The sequence below is a fragment of the Jaculus jaculus genome, chromosome 1 (genome assembly GCF_020740685.1).
Source record: "Jaculus jaculus isolate mJacJac1 chromosome 1, mJacJac1.mat.Y.cur, whole genome shotgun sequence".
Taxonomy (NCBI): Eukaryota; Metazoa; Chordata; class Mammalia; order Rodentia; family Dipodidae; genus Jaculus; species Jaculus jaculus.
Genome location: NC_059102.1, coordinates 44,496,049 through 44,522,037, shown reverse-complemented (window position 1 = coordinate 44,522,037; position 25,989 = coordinate 44,496,049). Strand labels below are relative to the sequence as shown.

General features: G+C 36.1%; 1 protein-coding gene across 4 annotated transcripts in view; it reads left to right on the top strand.

Moving 5' to 3' along the window:
• Positions 1–25,495, top strand: part of Pcgf5 (polycomb group ring finger 5) — a 113,721-nt gene extending 88,226 nt beyond the window's left edge. For 3 of the 4 annotated variants that reach the window (XM_045139139.1, XM_045139130.1, XM_045139143.1), the window contains exons 7-10: positions 4,925–5,023; positions 8,216–8,305; positions 15,111–15,170; positions 21,735–25,495. In XM_045139139.1, coding sequence (XP_044995074.1) covers positions 4,925–5,023; positions 8,216–8,305; positions 15,111–15,170; positions 21,735–21,782 — 297 coding nt within the window. In that variant the 3' untranslated portion in view covers positions 21,783–25,495. The remainder of the gene's footprint in view (positions 1–4,924; positions 5,024–8,215; positions 8,306–15,110; positions 15,171–21,734) is intronic. The other variant, XM_045139149.1, reaches the window with a different exon arrangement.
• Positions 25,496–25,989: the final 494 nt, after the last annotated feature.

Genomic DNA, 25,989 nt, shown 5'->3' with positions numbered 1-25,989 from the left:
TAGCCCTGTATTTCTTCCATGGTGAAGTATTGTATCTCTAACTACTTTAAAATACCAACTTAGAGTTTCACTAACAAACCTGAAACTTAACATATTTATAAGCAATTTATTATACTTCCACCTAACTTAACTACAGTTTTGACTATCATCTTTCAACCATCATACCAGCTCAAAGCCTTGGAGGCATCTAACTTCACTCTTCTCCAAATTCAGCACTGCTCACCTTTATATCTAAATCTTGCAAAGTTGTTTCTTAAGTGGTTTCTATGCTCCTAATTTCTCTTTTGTTATGCAGGACTAGCATAACTTGCCTAAGTATAGGCAAGGCAGAGCCTGAGGGTCCAGTTCATGGCAATTCTCAGGGTCAGATGATGAATATTTGGGGTGCTGTGAGCCATGTGGTCTGTGTTGCATCTACTCAGTAACACTAGGTCACCACAGATAGTAGGGAACGGGTAGATGTGGTTGGATTCCAATGAACTTTACTTAGGAAAATTGGTGGCCAACAGGATGTGTCCTGAGGACATGGCTAAGGTTTGTCACCTTCTTGCCTACAGAATCAAGTCTTAAATGTTCACATTAGCAATCAAGGCCCTCCATTGAGAATATTGTCTCTGATAAACTTATCTCCCATTAAACTCTCCAGTTGAACTTTAATTCATTGATGAACACACACATCTATCATTTATGTCACAAGCTATATCTAACAAAGAATTTATATCAAAAATTATATAAAAGCTTTTGGTATGAATATCTAAAGGCTTCTAAACATGAGAAAAGTTTTTCCTTTTTGACATCATCTTCTCTGTTTTTCTAACCATTCTGTGATCCAGTGCAGACCCAAGCAAAGATATATATTCTTTGTTCTCTTGTGTAACCAGCTACCTAGTGAGGGATTTTGTGAAGTTCTGTGGGACTTAGCATTTTTCACTCAATTAGGACTAACTTGTTATCTGTTAAGATAGGCCTATAGGTGCTAGGCACTGATTCTGTCTTGCCCTTTATAATTTGTGTCCTTCTTGAAGCTATATTATAACACCCTCACAGGCAGACATGTGCCAGTACTGCTGATAGCCTCTTAGCCATTTCATTCCTCATTCTGTGGGAAGTGACTCTTAAGTGTTGGTGGTGTGGTAGCTATAACATTTATGTAGTTAACCTGTTATTCTTATAACATGAAAAATCAAAATAGCAGCAGAACACCAAGGGAAAAAAGTAAAGTACCTCCAAAAATTTGCTTCTCCATAAAACAATGAAAATGCTAACAAAAACATTACAGGTATTTAACCAAAACTTTGCAGTAGTCAAAGGACCATATAATCCTGAAGATGGCTGGCCCTCATGAAAACCGCATGCTCTATACTTACAGCAGTCTGAGTTGCTGCAGTCCCACTCTACAACTCTGTAGTAATGGCCTTGAAAAAAAAGTAGCCTGCTTTCCCATTCGAGCATCTCAGGCACCAGAGGCAGAACAGGGGGTAGGACTCAAAGCTTCATTGCCAAAGACATGCTGCAGACCTGACTGGTTTCCTAGAAGACTCTACTTGCAAGGCAGTCTGTATCTGCTGACTTGGAGCTGGCCCAGTGGAAAGAGACTATCTGTGGGTGGAAACAAAGGACATTTCTTGATTTCTTAGATAACATTTGAGGCAAATGATTGATAATGCTGAAGTCCTAAAAAGAAAAGTCCATTGGCAAGTCTCAGCAGTAGGTTTACACCAAAGAAAAAGAACCCACAAAACCAAGTTGAATGATTTATTAACCAGTTTGAGGAACAGAAAGAAAATACAATAAAGAAAAGTTAATAGAACTTCAGAGACCTGTAGGATGTCACCAGACTTAACTAATGCATAATGGAAGTCCTAAAATGACAGGAGAGAAAAGAAGGGGCAGAAAGGATATTTGAAGAAATATTTGCCAAAAACTAGTGTTGTTGAAACACATAAGACATGTAAGAAGCTCAGCTCCAGGTATGATGAATTCAGATACGTTCAAACCCAAACACATAATCAAACTGTTCCAAGAAAAAGGGTCTGAACAGTAATACTACAGGAGTGAGTGACTTCCTATGAGGAATCTTCATGTAAAAACAATTGTGATCTAGAGAGATGGCTCAGCAGTTAAGGCACTTGCCTGCAAAGCCTAACCACCTGGGTTCAGTTCCCCAGTATCCGCATAAAGCCAGGCGTGCAAAGTGCCACGTGCATCTGGAGTTCATTCATAGCAGCTAGAGGCCCTGGCACACCTATTCTCTCTCATTCTCGCGTTCTCTCTCTCTCTCTCTCTCTCTCTCTCTCTCTCTCTCTGCTTGCAAAAATATATATATATATATTTTGAAAAGACGATTTTATGAAGCAATAACTCTAAACTTAGGTTAATGAGCATACACGTATAAAAATGTGCTGTGTGATAAAAAGACCAAAAAATGTAGTGTGTGATTAAAATAGCATAAAGGATAGGGAGAAAAGAACTGTAAGACAATTGGTTGTGTTTTCTTAAAAATAAAATGCAACTAAAACCACACATGGTGTCACACTCCTTTAATCCCAGAACTCTAGAGGGTGAGGTAGGAAGATCACAGTGAGTTTAAAGCCTGACTGGGGCTACAGAGTGAGTACCACGTCAGCCTGGGCAACAGTGAGAGCCTACGGGGGAGAGGGGATAAAATGCAATTGATCCAGACTAGACTGTAAAAATAAGTCAGATCCACAACAAAGTAGATACTGTCTCATACCTATAAGGTTTTTTGGAAAGAGTAAAGAAAACAATCAACGTCTGGGGAGATGAGTTTGTGGAGAAATTAGAACCTTCCTACATTAGTGAACTGGTACAGACACTGTGAAAAGCAATCTGTAACTTTCTAAAAATGGCAAGGAAGAAGCTCTTATGGTCATTGCTCCATCCTTTATCTTCTGCTTAGCACTCTCACTTGACAGGGACCCTTTTAAAAGATGTCAGTCACTTGTTAGACTTTTTACAGTACTGCTAGATTGCACTCAGCTAGGAAACAAGACAAGGTTTAATTGGTATTTTTAGTGTTCCTAGAGAAATGATTGTTATATTTTTATTTTCTAAGTATTTGCACATCAACTTTTAAATAATTCAGACTAGAATTTTGTTAAGATTGATGTCAAACTATTGAATTACAAATTTCAGAAGTAGGTTTTGCTGCATTTTAAAAATGTCCCCTTAGCTCTTCTTGACAGCTCTATAATTTCTGGAAGGTTGAGTCATGATGTCAAAGTTGTTTGTGGAGGCTGTTCTGCAGATGAGATTACACATAAGGGTGCTCCACACTTTACCAAGACTTAGGAAAATATGCTACTGGTTCTGTGTAGTTTTATGTAGTTCAGGGAAAAAAATAGAAAAGCTTTAGAGCAGTTGAAATAATCTAAGCAGATAAAATAACCCTCCCAACACCCTCAGCAGAATTGGGGTAGGGGAGAGGGAGCTGTTTAAAAAATAATAAAATAATAAGTTAATTTTTTAAAAAAGACGATGGACCTATATGTCCATCTTCTTGTTTTAATACTGCCATAGGGTATCCATCTGCCTGTTTGAAATGGGTGAATGATGGGTTTTCTTTAAATGTAAATTTTAATTTATGTTTTCTTTAAGTAGATACTTTACCATTTGAAACTGGACTGGGATTTGTTTCTATTAGTCTTTTGTCAGGGAATAATTTCAAATTATTCAAATAATTATTTGAATGGGTCTACCTTTAACTCGAATTTAAGAATACGGGATGTTGTTCCAAGTGTGGATTCAATTTGCTACTTAGAAATAGGAGTACTTTGTTGGTTTAGATTAATAAGATTTGTTTTTGTTAAGATTTAGATTGGCTTTTGTTTGTGTTTCAGTGTTGAGGTAGCTTTCAGTTGTGGAATGTAACTTTGTTTCAAATTCTGAGTAATGTGTTAGCCTGTCTGCAGTTTCATGCATTGTCCTTTAGTGGGAATGTCCACTCTGGATTGAACCTTCCATGTCCATTTTAGTGATGTGCAAGCTTTAAAAAATGAAGCAGTCAGTACATCTCTTCATGTGGCGCAAATGTGGACTTAGTTCTTTACTGTAAAGGGCTGCTATAGCCTACCACAAGGGCATGGTTTTCCTCAACCCACAGTCCACACTGATACTCACTGCGCAGCTTTCAGTTGCTGAGACACATTGTGGCCTAAAAGGCCCTCGCTGTTGTGCCCTGTGGCTCCTACTCCTGTTTGAAATCACTGCTTTCTCTAAAATTACTTAAAAGGTTTAGAATTATGTCTTTGGAAATGTCTGTAATGCTTTCAGTGGTAATAATACATGACAAAATTTTTATATTTCATAGTTATTCTTTTGTTCTTAATTTTTAATGTTCTCTTTACAAAAATGGCTTAGAGATAAACAGACTATCTCACAGGATTTTCCTAACACATATTAATGCATTCTGAAGGATATCATACAAGTATCCAGTAACTAGGAATGTTTATACTTAAGAGAACTAACTAGAAATTTAAACTTATTTACATTTTGAAACTACACAAAATGATAGTAAAAATGGTGCCTATAGTTTGTTTTTTTTTTTTTTAGTTTAGTTTTTTGTTTATTTGTTTTGTTTTTTATGGGGGGTTGGAGGTAGAGTTTCACTCTAGTCCAGGCTGACCTGAAATTCACTATAGTCTCAGGGTGGCCTTCAGCTCATGGCAATCCTCCTACCTCTGCCTTCCGAGTACTGGGATTAAAGGCATGCACCACCATGCCTGGCCTGCTTTGTTTTGTTTTGTTTTGTTTTTTTTAAGGCATATTCACTTGAGATCACTTGAGCTAATCTCAAACTCACAGTCCTCCAGCCCATACCTCCTGAAGTTGTGGTTGTAGCCATGATAGTACTTTACTAAAAGCAAAGTAAAATGTTTTAATTTGTTTGCTTTATTTCCTTTAGGGTCTGATGAAGAAATTCATTCGATGTTCTACACGTGTTACAGTGGGAACTATTAAAAAGTTTCTAAGTTTAAAACTAAAGCTTCCAAGTTCTTATGAGGTAAGATAAGTTACACTTAATTATGATCATTTTGATGATTCTGAACTGTAGTAAAGTTCCAACAAAAGAAGGGAAATTAATTGAGGTTATATTCAAATTAAATTTTGTAGAAACTAGTTATTTTCATGATAAAATTTAATTCTTAAGAGTGTAATATTTATGTGACATTTTATACCTTACCTTGAGTAAATCATGGTTTTATAATTAAAGGAGACATTGAAATTTTTAATAATAAGTATTCCCAAATTAAGTATCCTAGTTGAGTGAGTTCTTTTTATAAGATGTGTCGCTGTTTTTGTTCCCTTCTTGTTGCTGGGAAAATACCTACTCGGAAGCTGCTAAAGAAGCTGGCTCACGTCATCACATCCATAGCAGAGAAAGCCAGCAGCCGCAGCTCAAGTGGGCTTGAAACCCACGTTAGGGCTGGACGCAACTCCCTCAGTAGGGCTCTGCCTGTTGGGAATGAAGCAAGAAGCTTAATCAAAATTACCTGAGGCTATGAGGGACATTTCCAATCAAACCACCCACCCCAGTCATCTTTTAAGTCTTTCTATTGACAAGTTTATATATGTGTAAAGTGTATTTTGATCATAGTCCCTTCCCATCCCTTTCTGTAGCCCCCCACTTCCCTATGCTCCTTCCTCTTTTGAGTCTTCCTCCAAAATATAAAACATTGTCTTCTTGTCAAATGGGGTTTCATAAATAACATCCTATAGTGCCACACATGCAAAATGATATTGTATAGCACTAGTCAAAACCAACATATTGTATCTGAACAATTGAAGTTTACTAGTTTATTACTTAGAATGGCAATTGCCCTGATATTGATCACAGCATGGCTCCTAAGCAATACCAGAGGATATTTATGATGCTGGGGTTTTATGGCTATAACATAGCAAGAAAATATGACTACTGTTTTTCACCTGCCACATGAAAGACATGTCTTTTATTAATAACTTCTTTCTTCCCCTTAGATTCTAAAAGTAGCATCAGAAAAACTAAAGACCAGACAATTTCCTGTAGAAATAAGGACATCAAAGGCAGCATAGGTTTTTGGGGGAAGACTTATTTGTAGTAATACTAACATTATGAATAATTATCATAGGAAAAATTAATGTGATAAAGTTTTAACACAGACATTGACAAACATTAAAACTATATTTAAAAGAAGCATCTCATCCAGAACTTTATTGAAAAATTTTCTCATATAAGTAATCTGGGTTAATTTTTTTATGGTTTGGCCCTATAATTTCAAAAATTCCTTTGACATTAATCTTTGTATTAGGAATAAACTGTGAAATTATCAACCCAGTGTACTTGGTAAATGTAAAAGCATAATTTACAGAAGCCAGCTGAAGGGAAAAGTAGATAATGAGATTATTTGTATGATTTGATTTTGTCTCCAATCTACTTTTGATCTACTACAGTTTCTTTCCTGCCGCACTCAAAGGACTTCTCCTGGGACTTTATGGCTGTAGTGGTTAGTCTCCTAGTGTGTGCTCCCCACCATAAAGAAATAAATGTACTGGGATACCTGAAGCTCAAGCTTCTGTCACCACATTGCTCCCTGGGTCAGGAGAGCATGGCTGTTAGGAGGCAGGAGCAGGAGCACTCCTGAGGAAGATTGCATCTGAAGTCAGTCCCCTTACACCATTCTTAACCATTTGGCTTCAGGAAATATTAAAGGAAATTATCTACTTTGTTCTTTTAAGAGCTAAAGTAATTCTTAAAAACATTTCAAAGTAAATGTCAGCATAATTTTTTAAATCAATAATTTAATATGTATAATTTGGACTATATTAACCTTTATAACCCAAAAGTTAAGAGTTGTAGTTTCTGTATAGACAGACACAGAATATTTAAAACTTATTCTCTTTTTCCCTCCATACTTCAAATGAAATCTTACCAGTTGTTTTTAATAGCTAGAGAACTGAAATGTTACTTAACTTATAGAGATGCATGATGAACATTTGTTCAACATACGTTGTTGCATTAATGAGTTGTAGACAGTGTTCCCATGGTCTTTTTGAGTTTTGGGTGGCAGGGTGAGATATTTATTGTAACCTAGAACAAAAGTTGAGCATTTATAAATACAAACTAATTTTGAAGTTTCATGCAAGGTGAAAATTGGGACCTACAAATACTGTGCTGTTACTAACCAAGCAAGCCAGAAAGGCATGACAGCCCTAGAGCCATAGTCCTGAAATATATCAACATGGCCTATAATAATTAACAAGGCAGGCTTACATATTTGAAAGCCCCCCCCCCCAAATCACCATACCCACATGCATTACTCTCTTTTAACATTTTCTTAAAATATTTCATTTATGGGCTGGAGAGATGTATAAGGTATATGCCTACAAAGCCAGAGGACCCAGATTTGATTTCTCAGGACCCATATAAGTCAGATACACAAGGTGACTCATGCGTCTGGAGTTCATTTGCAGTGGCTGAAGGCCCTGGCATGCCCATATTCTCTCACTCTCACTCCCCTCCCCCAATAATAAATAAATAAATAAAATTTTTAAAAGAGTAAGAGTCATCCAAGAATTAAGGCCAAATAACACAATGTAATTATAAAAAATATATATTTATTTGTTTGAGAAAGAAGCAGACAGAGAGAGAATGGGCATGCTAGGGTCTCTAGCCACTGCAAACAAACTCCAAACACATGTGCCACCTTGTGCATCTGGGTTTACATGTGTACTGGAGAACTGAACTTGAGTCCTTGGTTTCTCTAGGCAAGTGCCTTAACTGCTAAACCATCTTTTAATCTGAACTAACAAGAAAGCAACTCCTTTCACATTGGGAATTTGAAAGGATTCTGAGAGATGAATTCAGAACTCAAAGAAATTGTGTTATTTTCTTTTCATTCAGTAATTCCAAAAACATGTTTAAAACTCTTAAGGTTACACAGAGACATAGATCAAGAAGGTAAGGTTGACATTGCATTTACACATGAAATTTATGAGCTTGAGATACAGTTAGGTGGGCAAGATCAACAGTGCTTCATATTACTCATATCTGAATTACTAGTATTCTGTGAAAAAGAAAAGTTTTCAATAAAAATATTCAATATTAAAATTAATACTTCTGCTTTTTTATAAGTGTATCTTTAAAATCTTTTAACTATGTAAAGTACTTACTAACTAAAATTTCTTACATTAATATATCTACCTATTCCTTTTAAAGTTGGATGTGCTGTGCAATGGTGAGATTATGGGGAAGGATCATACTATGGAATTCATCTATATGACAAGATGGCGGCTAAGAGGAGAAAACGTAAATTGCTTTTATATTTAACTATGTGTGTATTCAGTTATGTAGTATGTTAATTCAAATTTAACAGTATTGCCTAGGAACCTTAAAATATTAACTTTGGAAGAAGAATCTGGTTATTTTCCTTCAGAACATGAAAAATTGGTCCAAGTATAAGACCACTGTTTATTTAGCTTTTTAAGGTGAATTTAAAAGTCCGTCTATAAATATGTTCAGGATACTGTCCACCTAAAAACAGATAAGATGGTTCTAAAGCCCAATAACTATCCAAAAGTAAAAGTATATGTGAAGGGGATAAATTCTGCCCTGACCAGTATGATGAAATAGGCTAGAACTGGGTCATCTTTTTTCCAGTACCTTTACAATGGATGTGTAAAGTCAGGCTTAAGGTTCAGTGAAGTTGCAGGAGTTTCTGATGCCAGTTATAGATTGATGTTATTTAGGCCCCTAGTAATACTGGAGAAATTATCCACACAAGAAAACCCCCTCTCTCCAAAAAAAGTTTTTAACTATATCTTTGCTTAGAGTTGGCTCAAGGTTTGAATACCTCTGAGTTGTAATGAACATAAGACATAGAAAAATTTGAGACACCCTAGATATTGTAATGCAGGCTTACATGTGAGGGAAGGAATACTGTAGCAGTGGTACTAGAAATTCTGTCCATGATCTGAGTACATAAATTAATCTAATTAAAATTTATTAGAAAGTTGAGCTAGTTAACTTCCATAGTTACCTATCAGATATTAAGATTCTGTGGTGTTTATGGAATAATGTGCCATGCTTTAAACTCTGGATATTTTAATATTTCTATTGTAATAAAAATGTAAATCAATTGTAAAATGTAACACAAAGTTGAGAAATGCTACCGTATGCAGTAATAGACAATATAGAATCCAGGGCTAAAGAGATGGTTCAACAGTTAAGAGCACCTCCCGTGCAGGTATGAGGATATGAGAAGATAACACAGAATCCAGATGGAATGAGGCTTGCCATGTTTCAGTAATTCAAAAATATATTGCCATCAAATGTAAGCATCTGTTGAATTGGTATACCACCTCAGAAAATCATTTTGTGTTAAGCTATGTGGTTCTTTTTCGGAAGAAATGCCTTGATATGATATAATAATAATGAAGCTCCTAACTTAAGTAAACAATTTTGTTCCTATTTGATTTTCCCATGGGTGAGGTTTCCTGATGAGGCTGAGTGCTCTGGCCATTTAGGAAAATTATGTCAGTATCAGTCCCCACCTAAGAACTCATCCAACTAGTACTTCAGGGTTCATTCTTAAATGTAATTATATTTGGTAAAGAAAGACCTGCCTTAATTGATAGGTTTTGGTGGTTTGTCAAGGTAGAGTCTCACTCTAGCCCAGGCTGACCTGGAATTCATCTCAGAGTAGCTTCAAACTCAATATGATCCTCCTGCCTTTGCCTCCTGAGTGCTGGGATTAAAGGTGTGCACCACCAAGCCCTGCTTATTTGATAGGGTTTTAAGGGTGGCGTGCATGACCCCCACTTAATTTAATTCTTACACCCAAAATACTTTAGGTACCCTGTGCAAATTGCAAGGGTCAATGGAGAGTGGGTATTGTACCATAAGGATATTAATGTACTGACTGTAACTTCGGCTTTGATAGCTCATTGGACATCCCATTGTGCTAGTGTTGGAAGATATCATTATGAAAAGTTTTCCTCAAGGCTAAGGTTCACTGTGAGGCCTCTTTCTAGGGCTCACCTGTCCTTCACAAGTTCCCTGCTAAAACTTGCCCACATTGTCAGTTTTGGTGAGGTTTTGTTTTGTCTTTGTTTTGGAGGAAGCTATGCAATGAACAAAGAGTTCTCCCGCCTCAGCCTTCCAAGTGCTGGAACTAGAGGCACATGCAGCTGAGTCTTTAGTTACGGTCTTGATTAAACATTTCTGAAGCTTAAGATTGCTGGTTGTTTGAGGTGTATTTTATTAAAAGTTCAATTTTGTTTAATATCTATGATTTTTCATGCATGTAGAAACTAAACCTATAAGAAAACTTAGACCTTTTGCATAGTGGGTAACAGTGAAGTGATATGTTAGCCCATTTCATATTTTAGCATGATAAACCTTCTTTTTGTTGTTGTTGTTCTCTAAACCTGTTTATTCTTTAATCTTCACAGTTTTCATAATTCTGACACTAAGAGCTCCTTAGTTTTTAGTTGTTCGGGTCAGACTACCTGTAACCAGCCCTGATTATTTCTTTTTCCTTCATCATTCATAGTTCAGTCTGTAATTTCTCCCATAAAAATACTGTCATCAATACCCACTTATTGTTCCCTCTGCCCTGTCCTACTTGGTCTCAGCCTGTGGCCATTTTACAGAATGACTTAAAATCTCCCAGTTGAGCTCCCCCTGCTACCCTCCCCCACCTGCTTCATGCCCTGTGACACAGAACATACCTTTCCTCTTCTCATCTCCTGGAAACAGGATTTGACATCATTTAGATGAAAGTCAAAGCCCTTAGATGATGCTACCAGTGTCCCCTCTCTAACCTGACCATTTTACTCTCCTTGGTTTCACCTCTCCAGCAGTAAGACCTTCCAGGCTTCCTCATTCATGCCCTGTTTTCATCTAGATATCTCCTGTTCCTCTTCACTTCAATAATTATGTCTGTGTGTCACCTTGGAGAGGTTTCTGATGTCTGTTAAAATTATAACACTCTCAGCATTCTAAATTCCTTTTATTTCTTACTGTTTTCCAAAGCATATTCATGACATACTGTTCCACTTACATTTATGTCTGTCACCTTGAGAACAGATAGTTGGACTTGTTCATTGTGGAATCTCCAGCACCTTAAACTATGGCCCTGTACAGATACTCAGTATTTGCTTGAAGAGCGCATTAAATGGAAATTTTGTCTCTAATAATAGTGGAGTCTTCATTAAGCCCTTACCAGAATATCTGTTGTGATCATATCCCTTCTCATCTCCACCATCCATTACCAACAAGAGGCCAGGATGTCTGAACTCTCCTCATGCTGTCTCCTGGTATTGCTGATTAGCTCTGCCTTGGGCTGGGTCGACTTGCAGTATCCTATCTTAACTACCATGTGGTTCTCTCACTGGCTTCTAGCACTTTTTAAAAAAATATTTTATTTATCTATTTATTTTAAAAGGAGAAAGAGATAGGATAAGTATGCCAGGGCCTCCAGCCACTGCAGACAAACTCTAGACACACACACCACTTTGTGCATCTGGCTTCACAAGGGTACTGAGGAATTGGACCCAGGCCATCAGGCTTTGTAAGCAAATGCCTTTAACCTCTGAGCTCTCTTTTAGCACCTGGCACTATTTTATATTGAACATTTGAATATATGGGATTGATTCATTTATACAAGTACATCCAACAAGAGTACTTTCTTGTAATGATTTCTTAATCAGAAAAGATTTATTGAAAAATTCATAGTTGGTCTCATTGTTTCAGGATTCATCATTATCTGCTCACTTATATGTATACATTCATATGTATGTATACATACACATATATGTATCTGCACATGTTCCGGAAAACTTTTTCCTTTCCAGCCTTATCCATAAGTGTACCTTTTATAAAAATCTCATCATTATAACACCCCTTCCTTGTCAGTTTTTTTGGAATAGGTTTCTATAAAGTCCAAACTAGGGCTGGAGAGATGGCTTAGCGGTTAAGCGCTTGCCTATGAAGCCTAAGAATCCCGGTTCGAGGCTCGGTTCCCCAGGTCCCACGTTAGCCAGATGCACAAGGGGGCGCACGCATCTGGAGTTCGTTTGCAGAGGCTGGAAGCCCTGGCGCGCCTATTCTCTCTCTCCCTCTATCTGTCTTTCTCTTTGTGTCTGTCACTCTCAAATAAATAAATAAATAATTTTTAAAAAAATGTAAAGTCCAAACTAAAATGTCTAGCCAAGTTAGTTCACTTTATGCTGTATATTAGTAACTGTTAGGGAAAGGATCCTATTATTTTTTAAATTTTCCCATTTTTGTTTACCCATCCTGCCTGGTGATCTTTTGAATGGGATTATGATTGGCCTTGGGTTGTATTTCTGGGTTGTATGGGCTCTAATCTTTGCAGCTTTCAATGATGCTCAGTGCTATGCAATGCCTCTTCATGTAGCCCATGATTGATGGTAGCTTGATATTGGAGAGTGGGCTTATGCTTGGATATGGTTCTGACTTGTTTCCCAGCTCCAGCGATGGGTCCCGCACCACTGAGGGGATCAACACAAGGGTAGTTCAACATACGGAACTCTGTCAGTGTAATACACCACATAAACAAGGTTAAACATAAAAACCACATGATCATTTCGATAGATGCAGAAAAGGCCTTTGACAAGATACAACATCACTTCATGATCAGTGAATTGGCATGGTTGGTACATATCTTAACATAATAAAGGCAACATACAAAGCTCCAAAGGCCCAAATAATACTTAATGGAGAGACTGGAAGAATTCCCATTAAGATCAGGAACAAGAGAGGGTTATCCTCTCTCACCTCTGCTTTTCAATATTATCAGTTTTATATCTCTCTTGTGAGCTTTTATGTTCATTGCCCATATTTTCTTTCTCACAGTTCTCTCCTCCACCTAATGACACTTGGTGATTTAGTGTCATTGTCTCTCTGTTCATCCTCAGCTTTCATCACAGACCCATCTTCCTGTTCACCTTTCTTGGAAAGTTTGAATGGTAACCACTCTCACTGTAGCCCCCTTACTCAAAAGGCCCTAGCTAGTTTCAACTCTTCCAGCAACATTGACGAGTCTGGCACCAAAAGTCACTGCACTGTGTATGTCTGCATTGTTTGTATTCTCTAGCATGTTTAAAGGTAAAAATGCCTATCTTGACTAACACCAAAGTAATTAGAGAAAAACATTAAAGAATTAGTGAAATGATCTCTTTCCACCTTAACTCTGTTTTGGTTGTGTTTTTTTTTTTTTTTCAGGGGTGGGGGGTGTTGTTTGGTTTTTGGTTTTTTGAGGTAGGGTCTAGCTGTAGCCCAGGCTAACCTGGAATTTACTTGGTTGTCTCACAGTGGCCTTGAACTCACAGCAGTCCATCTACATCTGCTCCCAAGTTCTAGGATTAAAGGCATGTGCCACCATGCCGAGATTTTAGCTCTGTGTTCTTGATGAATGCTTTGTGCAGTGTGCATAGTAATACAAAATTGGGTAGGCCTGAGGTTTAGGACTCAGAAAGAAAGGAGAAGGTCACTACAGGATGACAGTGTGGGGCATGTCATAGATTGTGGTTATGAACACTGCAAACAATCAAGGACCAACTCTCAGAGAAAAGACTTCCAAAGAATCCTAGAGAAATAGAAGTGCATGACTCTTAGACCTAGCTTTTAAGAATCTACTCTGGAAAGTTAGAATTTTTCCTGGTTAATTTACAGCTCACATTTTTACTTTTACCTATTTATGAATTTAGGTTTTCCATGCAATAGGGTATACAATGTTAAATTCCTTTTTTAGTTGTTGTTTTTGAAGCAGGGTCACACTGTAGCCTAGGCTGACCTGGATATCACCCTATAGCCCAGGCTGGCCTCAGACTCAAAACAATCCTACTTCAGCTTCCCAAGTGCGGGGCTTCAAGGTGTACACTGCCACAACCAGCTCAGTGTTAAATTCATATTTGTAGAATTTGAAGTATAAATTTCACATTTTATAGTTCTGTATATTTGAATTTTAAACATGTCATGATTTTTTTTTTTTTTTTTTGGTTTTTCGAGGTAGGGTCTCACTGTGGCTCAGGCTGACCTGGAATTCACTGTGTAGTCTCAGGGTGGCCTCGAACTCTCGGCGATCCTCCTACCTCTGCCTCCCGAGTGCTGGGATTAAAGGCGTGCACCACCACGCCCGGCTGATTTTTTTTTTTTTTATAAAGAAATACTCTGGGCTGGGTATGGTAGTGCATATCTTTTTTTTTTTTTTTTTTGGTTCATTTTTTATTTATTTATTTGAGAGCGACAGACATAGAAAGACAGAGAGAGAGAGAGAATGGGCGCGCCAGGGCTTCCAGCCTCTGCAAACGAACTCCAGATGCGTGCGCCCCCTTGTGCATCTGGCTAACGTGGGATCTGGGGAACCGAGCCTCGAACCGGGGTCCTTAGGCTTCACAGGCAAGCGCTTAACAGCTAAGCCATCTCTCCAGCCCCATGTCATGATTTTTAAAACTCAAATTGAAACTGATTTTTAATGTGAAAATACTGCTAAAAAGGAAGTCAATTCACGGATAATATCCTTAATAGTTTAAAAATGTTTACTGACTGGTTTACTAACAGTTATTTATTGAGTGGCTGTTATGTGCCAACAGTTGTGCACCCTATAACTAATACATGGGGTTAAGATTCAGGTTTTACCTAAAGTCATAGCAAAAGTTAAAAGCACGTGAGTCAGCCCTTTACAGATTGAGTGGAGGGGGTTCTGTGCCCACTTGGACCTCATTCTGAATGGCACTGCTCTCAGGAGAGATTCTCCACAGAAAGGTCTTTGAAGAAAGAGGATGCTCCAAAGTAACTGAAAGGTAAAGCTCTCCCCAGCAATTAGTATGTGAATAGGATATGAAAAAGTTAGAGTACCATTTTGGTATTTCAGAATATTTTAAAAACTCACAGATGAATGTTAAAATTTCTTCAAGCTAAATCTTACCAAACACTAAGTTAAACAATTACCATTTTCTCAGAAATTGTTTATATAAATTTACTCCTGTTAACTCTTATGTTTGACGTTAAACTATTTAAATAATCAGTTTTAAATATGTATCCCGTTGTGGATGCCTCTTATCTGATGAGTTCATCTCCTCCGCAGTTTCGGTGCCTGAACTGCTCAGCTTCGCAAGTCTGCTGTCAGGATGGCCCTTTGTATCAGGTAAGAGGCACTCACGACGGTACATAAGACCATCACAGTGCTCTGTGCTGTCCACTCTCATCCCAGATTCAACTTTGGAGACACATCACTTCGTAAAACAAATGTTTTCTTTTTAGTTCTTCAAACTTTACCCAAAATTTCCCAGTATTTTAGTTCTCCCATATTAACCATTTACTGATCTAAAATTGATAGTACGTGTGTTAAGGCCACTATTCATGAATCTGAAATTTTTAAATTACTAGTTTCACCCCTTGACAAATCTCTGATCTACACTTGATTGAGATGTTCCCTTCTTTGCATAATTGTTTATTTTTAATGAGTCATTCATCCAAAATGGAACATGAACTATCAAAGTAAGCAGCCCAGCCTAAATATAAGTGTGACCTCTCTCCAGAGCCCAGTCCTAAGTGCCTCTCAAGTTCAATAACGTTCAATAAAGTTCAGTAACAAAATAACAGTGAGCTAGCTTAGTGATGCACTAGGAAACCTTGAACATGTATCTAAAGAAATTTTATCTCATGAACACTCATTTTTAAAAATTGAAAAACAGGGGAGGCTGTGTCTAGTATATTGAGTCTTATAGCTGGGTGCAGAGATGATCTGTGGTCAGCCTTAATCTCATGGACTGGTCACAGCATTTTTTAAAATACCCATTGTCCTTTTTTCCCAGTAATTAAGGCAGTCACCATCCTATTTCCTTTGCAGCCAATAATTAGTAGACTTTGATATGGCAGTTTTGAGGTTTGAGCAACTTACATGATTCATTAAAACAATACTTTGCTGCTGATAAGATGATTTTGAACTCAGATCCCAAGTATTAAACAACAGTTGAAATAAGACAAACTTACAAATGCACACTAGGTACCTTCTCTTTCTTCAATACTTTATTATGGATAACAGTCTTTAAGAAAATTTAATTTGTACTGCAAATTACTTCAAATTCATTTCACAAATGTAGGATAAGTATGATAACAAACATTAACAGTGAATTCACAATTACAAAACTAGGACCAATCTCATTTTGTCATAAATGTGAAGATGACAGTAACCTACTAAAGTACACTAAATAATATGCTAACATATTATACTAAAAGAATAAAAACAAAGACTGAGTAGGACTTGTGTTGGACTACAAGAAGGGCATAATATTATAGGGGAGACAGATTGATAATGAGCTTCTATTTTATGTGCATCCACTAAAATAAAAATTACCAGATTTCTAAAAAGATATTTGAGTGCTGGAGGGATGACTTTAGTGGTTAAGACACTTGCCTGCAAAGCCAAAGGACCCAAGTTCAATTCCCAGAACCAATGTAAGCCAGATGCTCAAGGTGGCACATGCATCTGGAGTTCATTTGTAGTGGCTGGAGACCCTGGCACACTCATTCATTCCCATTCTTTCTCTCTCCCTCCCTTACCCCCTTTCTGTGATTCTGTAAAATAAATGAATTAATGAATATACATTTGATAAAATTTAGTTAATGCTGATTCCCCCTACAAGCTTCTTAGTTTGAAATAATTATTTCAAGACACATTTTTTATATTTATGCCACTTTTTTTCCCTTTCTTTCTCTATTCCTCTTTGCATCTCCTTCTACTTTCTCCCTCTCCCCACCCTGTGTGTGTGTGTGTGTGTGTGTGTGTGTTGAGTTTTTTAGTTTGAAGTTATTGGAAATAATTCAGGCATAAGGACAACTGACCACTAAATATTTCAGCTTGTATTTCCTCAGAGCACAGGCCTCCTTATATATATCCAAAAGTCCATTTCACACAAGAACCTTAACTGTTATACTAAGGACATGTCTGTTATTTCCATGACTAAATTATGAAGTTAAATGTAATTCTAAACATTTTTTTTGTTGTTGTTTTTTCAAAGGTAGGGTCTCACTCTGGCTCAGGCTGACCTGGAATTAACTCTGTATTCTCAGGGTGGCCTCAATCTCACAGCAATTCTCCTACCTCTGCCTCCTGAGTGCTGGGATTAAAGGTGTGTGCCACCTCGCCCAGTTTTCTAAACACATTTTTGTGAGAGTCTTGCTTAATTTGACAAAGTGATACTAACATCCATCAGAAAATAGATGGTCTGGTCAGTTACTTGAAGTCATATTCTAAAAATAATATTCTACAAATGATAAATATCATTTTAACATAAATATGATTATGACAGAAACATACTTAAGTACACTCAATAATATGCTAACATATTATACTAAAAGAATAACAAACCAAGACCAAGTAGGACTTCGATCAGAATGCAAGAAGAGCTTAATAGTGTGGGAGAGACAGATTGAGTGAGTAATGAATGAAGCAAATTCACTGTTTGCATATTCAAATACATTGTTAAGCTGAAATAGTTAAAATCAGGTGCTGACTTAATGACATGTACAAAAAAAAAAAACAGCTCAGAAATAGACTCCAATATTTGTAAGCATGTAAAGACAGTATTTCATTTTCATGGAGGAAAAAAGATTAACAGTATCTGTTGAGCATGTTAATCTGCACTGGGCACTCTTCTAGTACTGGGGACATAGAAGTAAAAATGAGCACAAGCTCTTACTCTTTAGAGACTGTAAAAGACAAAAGAACAAATAAATTTAATGTTAGAAGAAATTTTAAAGTAATTAAATAGAATCTATTTTATCAGCTAGCCAAAAGGAAACTTTCTATCAGAGGGAAGTAGCAGAGCCATTTGAATATTTGGTGCATAGCACTTAAGGCTGAGGGACTGGTATGTCTGGTGTCATGTGATCTTCAAGAAGACCAGTGGCACTGGAACAGGCAAGGGTTGTTGGAAATTGAGCACTCAAGAGACACAGTGTTGAATGCAGATCTACTAGGGCTTATTTCATTAATTATATTAGGACCTTCTTGAGGCCAATGAATCTATACCTCACATTATATACCAGTGTAAATTTCTCTGGAAGTTTAAAATAGAGAGTATTAAAAATTGTACCATAAAGATCAAGAAGAAAATAAAATTGAGGAACTGATCATATAGTCTTTCACATTGAACCTGTAGATATAAAATAAACAAATCTTGGGCTGGAGAGATGGCTTAGCAGTTAAAGCACTTGCCTTTCCTACAAGTACAAAGGACCCAGGTGTGATTCCCCAGTACCCACGTAAGCCAGATGCACAAAATGGTACATGTGTCTGGAGTTGATTTGTAGCAGCTAGAGGCTCTGGTGCACCCATATTCATCCATTCATTCATTTTTTCTCTCTCTCTCTCTCTCTCTTTCCCCTTGCAAATATATAAAAATTGAAAACAAGGTAAAAGTCTCATAATTATTTGTTGAGTATGACAAAAAAGATTCAATGTCATTTAGATTTTATGTCACACATAAATTTAATACATTGCTCTATAGCAAGAAGCCTGCCTTTCCATTAAGAAATACATAGACTTTAAGTAGGAAGTTACACAAAAGGAATACATTTGGCTAATAAGCATATACAGATAATTAACTTCTTTAATAGTAAAGAAATTAAGAAGTTAAGAAAATGATTGCATGTTTTATTAAATTATCAGGTTAAGAGGGGAGGGATGGATAATGCTCATTATTGTTAAGACTGAAGGAATGGACACTCCTATTTTTTTTTAGAAATAGTCAACTAAGTCAAATTTTTAGTATTTATCAAAAAAGCCTCTATACTTTAAGTAGTATGTTCATATCTAGGAATCTGTCCTGTAGGTTGGATATCAATCACTGAGATGAGACTAATTTATAGTAACAAAAATTGAATAATCTCAAATGTGCATCAAAAGGAGATATGGATAATTTAGAATACATTTCTTTAATAACACAATGTGTGGCCACCAAAAATAATAATGTAGTAACAAATAATATGTTTATGGGCTTTTAATGGAAAAAATTATTTACTAAACCAAATGTTTGTTTAGCATGATTTTAATTTAAAAAAAAACTGTAGGAAAAATGGCTAGAAGGATGTATACTAAAACTGTTATGGTAGTGATACCAAATATATGACAAAACATATTTATAATTAAAAATAAATAACTTATTATTTAAGTAATAAGCATATCAGCCAATGACAGTGAGCTTCCTCATTTTCTAAAGTTATCATATTTGAAATGCATATTTTGAGAATTTATCTGTTCATTTTTATTACATAATGAGAATTGTGACTTGAAAACTGTGTGGAAGGGAAGTCCATTGAGTATGATCATTTAACCAACTATGCTATATTTTACTGGAGCAAGTGTGTTGCCTTTTCACCTCAGAAAGGTAATGAAAACCACAGATATAACTGAAGATATCTAAAGAGCTTTCACATTTTAATAAAGTTGGTGAATTTGATGTATGGCACATGAACAAATATAAATTGTTTCTAAGAGGAGAAAACAAAAGCTTCTTCAGGCAGAAACAGAAAATCTCAACCAATGACAACCACCCATTCTACTTGCCTTTCTGTTTACTCTAGTACAGTTGTTGACAGATACTTTTAAATATGATGAAAATGTTCTAAAACAAGCAACTCAGCTGCAGAAAGCCTGCAGATTCATCAGTCAGGAACAGAAAGTGTGAAAGATTATTACAGAAAGGGCAGGCTGGGGTTGGAGTGAAGTAGTGCTATGGGAATTAATAAAGCTAAGATGGCTGTATGATCTCAAAATCTAGCTGGCTTTAAGAAATGCTCAGAGAACTGTGTATGTATCAGTGTAAGCAGTCCAGAGGTTGATGACAGTGTCTTCCTGTATTCTCTACTTTGTTTACTGAGGCAAGAATCTCTCACTTGAACCCAAGGATCATGTTGGCTACTCTAGCTAGCCAGTTTACACTTGGAATCTTGTGTACACCTCCCTAATGCTGGGAATCCAGAGGGGTCACCATGCCTTCTCATCATTTACATAGGTACTGGAGGTCAGAACTTCAGTCCTCATGCTTTTACAAGCCCTTTACTAACAGCCATCACCACAGCCTACAGAAACATAATTTTTAATGAAGTTTTTTGGTCCCCACTCCCAGATACTCTGATTCTGCAACAACAGGATAAAATTCAAAACAAAAACAAATATGCAAATTAAATACAGATTAATTAGACCATGGAATCTGTAAAAGACCTTTATGCTCCACCTTTGAAAGCTGAAAGTGGCATCCGCTTTACTTCTTCAAACAGGAGAGTAAGACCTAGGCATCTCTCTACCCTTCTGTCCCATACTGAAAGATAGTAGATACAGACATTGATCTTCTCAATATGTAAAGAACCTATAAGTGCTCAAATGGTTACTTTTAGAATTGTAGACTTGCATTCTGTCCCTTTTTCTACATGAAAAGTATACAGGGCTGGAGAGATGGCTTAGTGGTTAAGGTGCTTGCCTGCAAAGCCAAAGACCCAGGTGTGATTCCCCAGGACGCACGTAAGCCAAATGCACAAAGGGGGTACACACATTTGGAGTTTGTTTGCCCTGGCATGCCCATTTTCCCCCTCCTTTATGATGCATGAGTTTTCTATGATAGGGAAGTAATGTTAAAACAGAACAGCAGAGTCAACACTTTCCTCTCTTAGTGTTACATGGTAGGTAGTGATGTGTGAAACCTTTTCTACATATAGCTGCACTCAGGTCAACACAAACCTTTTATCTACAGTATGTAATAGATCTGGATAGTTAATGGTATCAAATGACTATTGAAAGGCAGTGACCTAAGTAGTTCAGGTAGCAATTAGTTATATATTTACAATATTTTTAAAAGACTGTTAAATATGTTTTAAATGCTAAAAGGATAAAAGTATCAAATTCATAAAAGAATTTACTTTCAGAATATTACAGTTTTATAGATTTGCAGTATAGAACCTTTCATCAATGAGTGGCCCAGTGAGATTTCACCAGCAGCAGCTCAATTTGCTAAGCCTCACAGAGGGATGCCTGGAAGCAGGGCATCTAGCTCTCAGTCCTCCACAGCACCTACTGCTCCTGAGTGGTGCATTGGAAATGGTCACATATATGTACTCCTTTTAACTTGACCTCTGCTGCAGTTTAGTGAAAACATGGTTGATTTGAGAAAAGTAACGGGAATCAAAAGAGTGCTGGATATGGTAGCTCATGCTTCTAATCTCAGCACTGGAGGGGCTGTGGCAGGAGGATCGTCACAAGTTTGAATCAAACCTAGGCTACATATTAAATTCCAATAAGCCTGGACTACAGAGTAATATCCTATCTAGGAAGAAAAAAAAAATGGAAGGATGAGGAAGGGAGACAGGGAAGGTAAAAAAGTATTAATGAAAGTAACTTAATCTTACTTGTGTTTATTTAAATATTTATTTGCATTGAGATGGGAGGGGAGCACCAGAGTCTTTTGCTGCTACAAATGGAATACTAGCTTTACATGGTGGCTGGGGAGTTGAACCCGGGCAAGCATGCTTCAAAAACAAATACCTTTAACTACTGAGCCATCTCCCCAGCCCAAAGTAGTAACTTGAATCTTACATTAACTTAAATTTTTGCTGTTGTAATCAGTAGATGAAAAACTGTTAAATGTTTTGATATATAAACTGTATTTTTATGTAAACATAGTCTTACTCATCATCTGTTTTTATTTTGTAGTCGTACCCTATGGTATTGCAGTATCGACCAAGAATTGATTTCGGGTAGACCAAAGGGCCTAGATTTCACTGAAATGAATCCTGCACTATTTGTTTACTCGTCGACAGATTGCACAGTGAACGGTGTGTGGACTAGAGGGACACAATCAGATTTTCAGCATGCAAACAGGGCCATTGTCTGTCTCTAAATTGTTAGTTGCATTCATGTTGTTTCTGTTAGGAGTAGTCCAAATACCATTCTGCTATGGAACCATCTGTGTAAGGTATTTCTGCTGTCTCACAGTGTGCAAGTCATGGCTGCAATCCATTAGGTGTGCAGCCATAACTAAGCTTTCTGAGTATTTTGCTTGCCCATTCCCAGATTGTTCTAATGTTTCATTACACTAGTAAAATGGCTCACTCCTTGTGGTATGGTAGTTTTCACATACTTAACTATTTTATCAGCTCTTGTTTATTATAGAGTACTGTACAAGAACGTAATTATATCTTGAAATTATTTTGTATGAAAATATATTTACAAAAGTGGTTTCAGAGCCACTGTTATTCTTGGTAAGCTTTTATGTAAAACAAAAAGAAGAAGAAGAAGAAAAGAAAAAATGAGCTCATTCTTGAGTGTACAAGTCTTTTGTGAAAAATTCCAGTTATTATTTTTGCATTAGAGCACATAATTGTAGACATGCTAGACATCTGTATAGTCTACTAATTGCACAAGGAAGGCATGTTAGCCCTCCAGATTGAAAATGTCTGTGACTTCTTAGTCAACTGAAGTGTTAGATTCACAACCATTTAATATATTGGCAGCTGATCGTACCGACTTCTAATAAAAGTAATGTGTAAGGTTATATTTGATGATGCCTTAGGACAAGCGGGTGCTGCTTCACGAAACTTCGTTGTATAACCTGTTGTATCTGTGTATCATTACACTGTTGCTATCATTCAATGGATACTTTTTTTGTTGTTTAAATTGGCCTTAGGTTTGTGTCATTGTGGCATGCAAAAGGTTGTATATGATGATATTATGACTTTTAGAACAGGTAACATTGACTACAATGGATTCCAAAAGTCTCAAAACAGTTGTAAGATAATATTACTAACTACGCATCACAATTCCCAACCATATGCAGAAAACGGAATAAAAGCAATGTAGTTGATAAATATGCTAACCAAAATTAGTGGTTTGGCTTAGTTTGTTTTAGATACTATAGTAAGTAGGGAAGTGGGATTATTGTTTTAAATGTGAGTTCATTGGAAGTCAGCTATGACAGTGTTCCTAATTTGCAATGTGTTAAGTCTTCCATTCTTGTTGAGATTAGTCTGCAACTCAAAGAAAGTCTTGTTACCTTATTACATTAAAACTTCGTTTTAAACCCTGTAAAATGCATAGTGTTCCCAAAAACCTCTTTGGAAATTGTCTTTCAGTTGCTTTGAAACAAATGAGTCAACCTCTGAGTCTTAATAAAAATGTTAGTAATTAATAAAATTACTTGTTTTAGAAACCTGACACTGAGCAGTGAGCACAGTGTGTGCATCACACACAGTTTTCACACTGTACACATGTCATGTGCTACCTTTGCCAGTAAAGTCTTTCACAAATTAATGCCTTCTGAATCCCACTATGCTTCATAGAAATAAGAAATTCTGCTGCTCTAAGGAGCATACACAGTGCAGCTCAGTCTTGACATACTTCATAATATAAAAGGCTAAAAGTTTATAATTACCTTTTCTTTATATTTTTCAAATCAAAAGTCTACATTAAAGTTCTCTGATGTTAGAAGGTCACAGCAATACTATATTAACTTCATCTAGTTAAATTATGTTTGTTCTTAGCAGAGCACATAAGCAGAATTCAAGGAGAAGTTTTCATTAACTCTTCAAAAACTTGGACAAGACCATTGCACTTAACCAAAAAGCAATTTATTTTCTACCTACAAAAATTATTTTGCTATTCTGTGAAACCTGGTTGCCAAGTATTCTAAATTTTTAAGATAAATTTGTTATATCTAGATCAGTGATTAAAATAGTGTTTACATATGGAAGTTAATTTTAATCAATTTGAGTCAAAATGAAACAAATGCATTTTGAAAACCACATAAGATTGGAATATTTGGCTCCCCTACCAAGACATATTAATAGGTGAGTTTTATGTACAAGATTTCTTTAAATTTGGTTTATTGTTTAATCACAATGCAACTTGACTATTTTCCAAGGGATACATGTGAAATAATTACAGAGTTGAGAGTAGTTTTGTATAGTATTCCTTTATTTCATGTTAATGCATTGACATTTTTACCAAGATGCAATAAAATATGTGCCAAAAACAGAACTTGGGAGAAAAATACACATTTTTCAAGGGCCCTGAGTATTATGGTATTGCTACTAGAACCATAGCCTTCTTTAGCAGATCTATTTTGGTTTATCAACTCTGAGAATATAAGAAAGGGATGTTTTCATATCTAGTAATACACTAAGTCCCCAGCTAATTATTCTTTATATCAGGTTATAGAATTTATAAGAAACCAGATATATAGAACAATGTTCAGGCACCTGTTGTGGCTAGCTTTACAAACCAAGGGTGTTTGAATTATTACATAAATAACCTGTAGGAATAATTATCTGAATCTATAAAGTCAAAGAATAAACATAAATTCAATTATCTTTTAATCTGTTGTTGCTTAAGCAATAAACTGACAAGAACTTTACTTCCTTAAAATGTTGTGTTCTCTTTATACCTGCCTTAAAAAATCAGACATGAAAAGATCAAGGAATCATGGCTATAAAGAATTACTGGTTTTTTTAAATACCACTTTAAATTGAAGTAATTACACCTACTAGTAAAGAAATTAAACAGCCTTTTCTCTAGCTTAACAAGACACGTTTTTTAACAAGTATTAGATGTACTAAAAGACTTATGGATGAGGTTATATTCAGTCTAGGGTTTGGTTAACTTAAATAATGTCTGTTAACTGTGTTTAAATATTATTTCTTGATTCACTAAGTATCTGCCCCATACTAATATGCCACATTGTATGAATATAGTGAACTTGCTCAAATGTTATCTAAATTTAATCTAATTCTTTAAGAAAAAAAAATGTGTTACATATTATTGTGAATTGCTTAGCTTTATTGAATATTTAAAAGAAAGTGCCTCATGACTAAAGTGCATTTTGTTTTAGATTTACTGCATAAATTTTCAGTCATCTGTACCTGTCTCTTATGAATGGTTTCATATCTAAGTAGATACTTGCAAGTTAGAATAATCTTTTTTAAAGATTTTCATAATATAGATATCACCAAAGATACTTTACTGTTAATAAATAACCATGTGGTAGAACAATCTTGGACAGTTCAGAGGCTGGAAGTTAGATTGCAACTTGATTTTAAATAGTTAGGTATAGGCAGTAACCTTGATTCATTATTAAAGTATCACCAACGAACGACATTAAAGTAAATTTTCCTGGTGATGTTGGTCAGATGCAGTTTTCTTGAAATAATTACAGCACACTTCCTTTCAACTACATTCACTGTTTTTTCTAGCACTAAAGACCTTAGAAGATCCTCAAATATGAGATATGTATGTAACCAGTAGCCCCCTCCCACTAAATGAAAAAAGAGAAATTCAAGCTTGTAAAAGAATATTGAAATTGAAGTTTTAAAGTTTAAGAAGCGTTTTATTCTATAAAGACAGTATTAAGTAAATTATACTTATTTAGCTCTTGCTTACTAAAATGTGAAATTTTATTAAAGACAGATTTGGGTAAAAGTGCTGACATTCTTACTTAGGTAAGGTATAGTACATTCTATTAAACTTACATAAGTGCTTTTTAATTTAAAAGCAGGATTTTCATAAAAGCTTGGTTTTTTTTTTGTTGTTAAAAGCAACTCCTAGTTTTATTTCTCAGCAGTTACTTTACTTTTACTAGAATTTAGCCAAAATTTGACAAAATGGAATAGAGTATATACATCAAGAAAAATGTCCCATTATACTGTTTCTCCTTGGGAGTTCATGCTGTGTGTCATCTCTGTTACAAAGTCTGTGGTGGGTAACTAGATTTAGCATCCTCAGATAGGACAGAAGGGATGCAGTCTGCATGCTTGGGTCAGCCAGCACTACCACTGAGCTACATTCTAGTCCATTACTCTGATCACATAAGGAATTTTATAGCAGACTACGCTTTGTTTTCATGTAAGATATTGATTGGATCTAAGAATTTCAAAAGTGAGTTTGCCATAACTTCTTTTCTGGGTTAGAACCACAC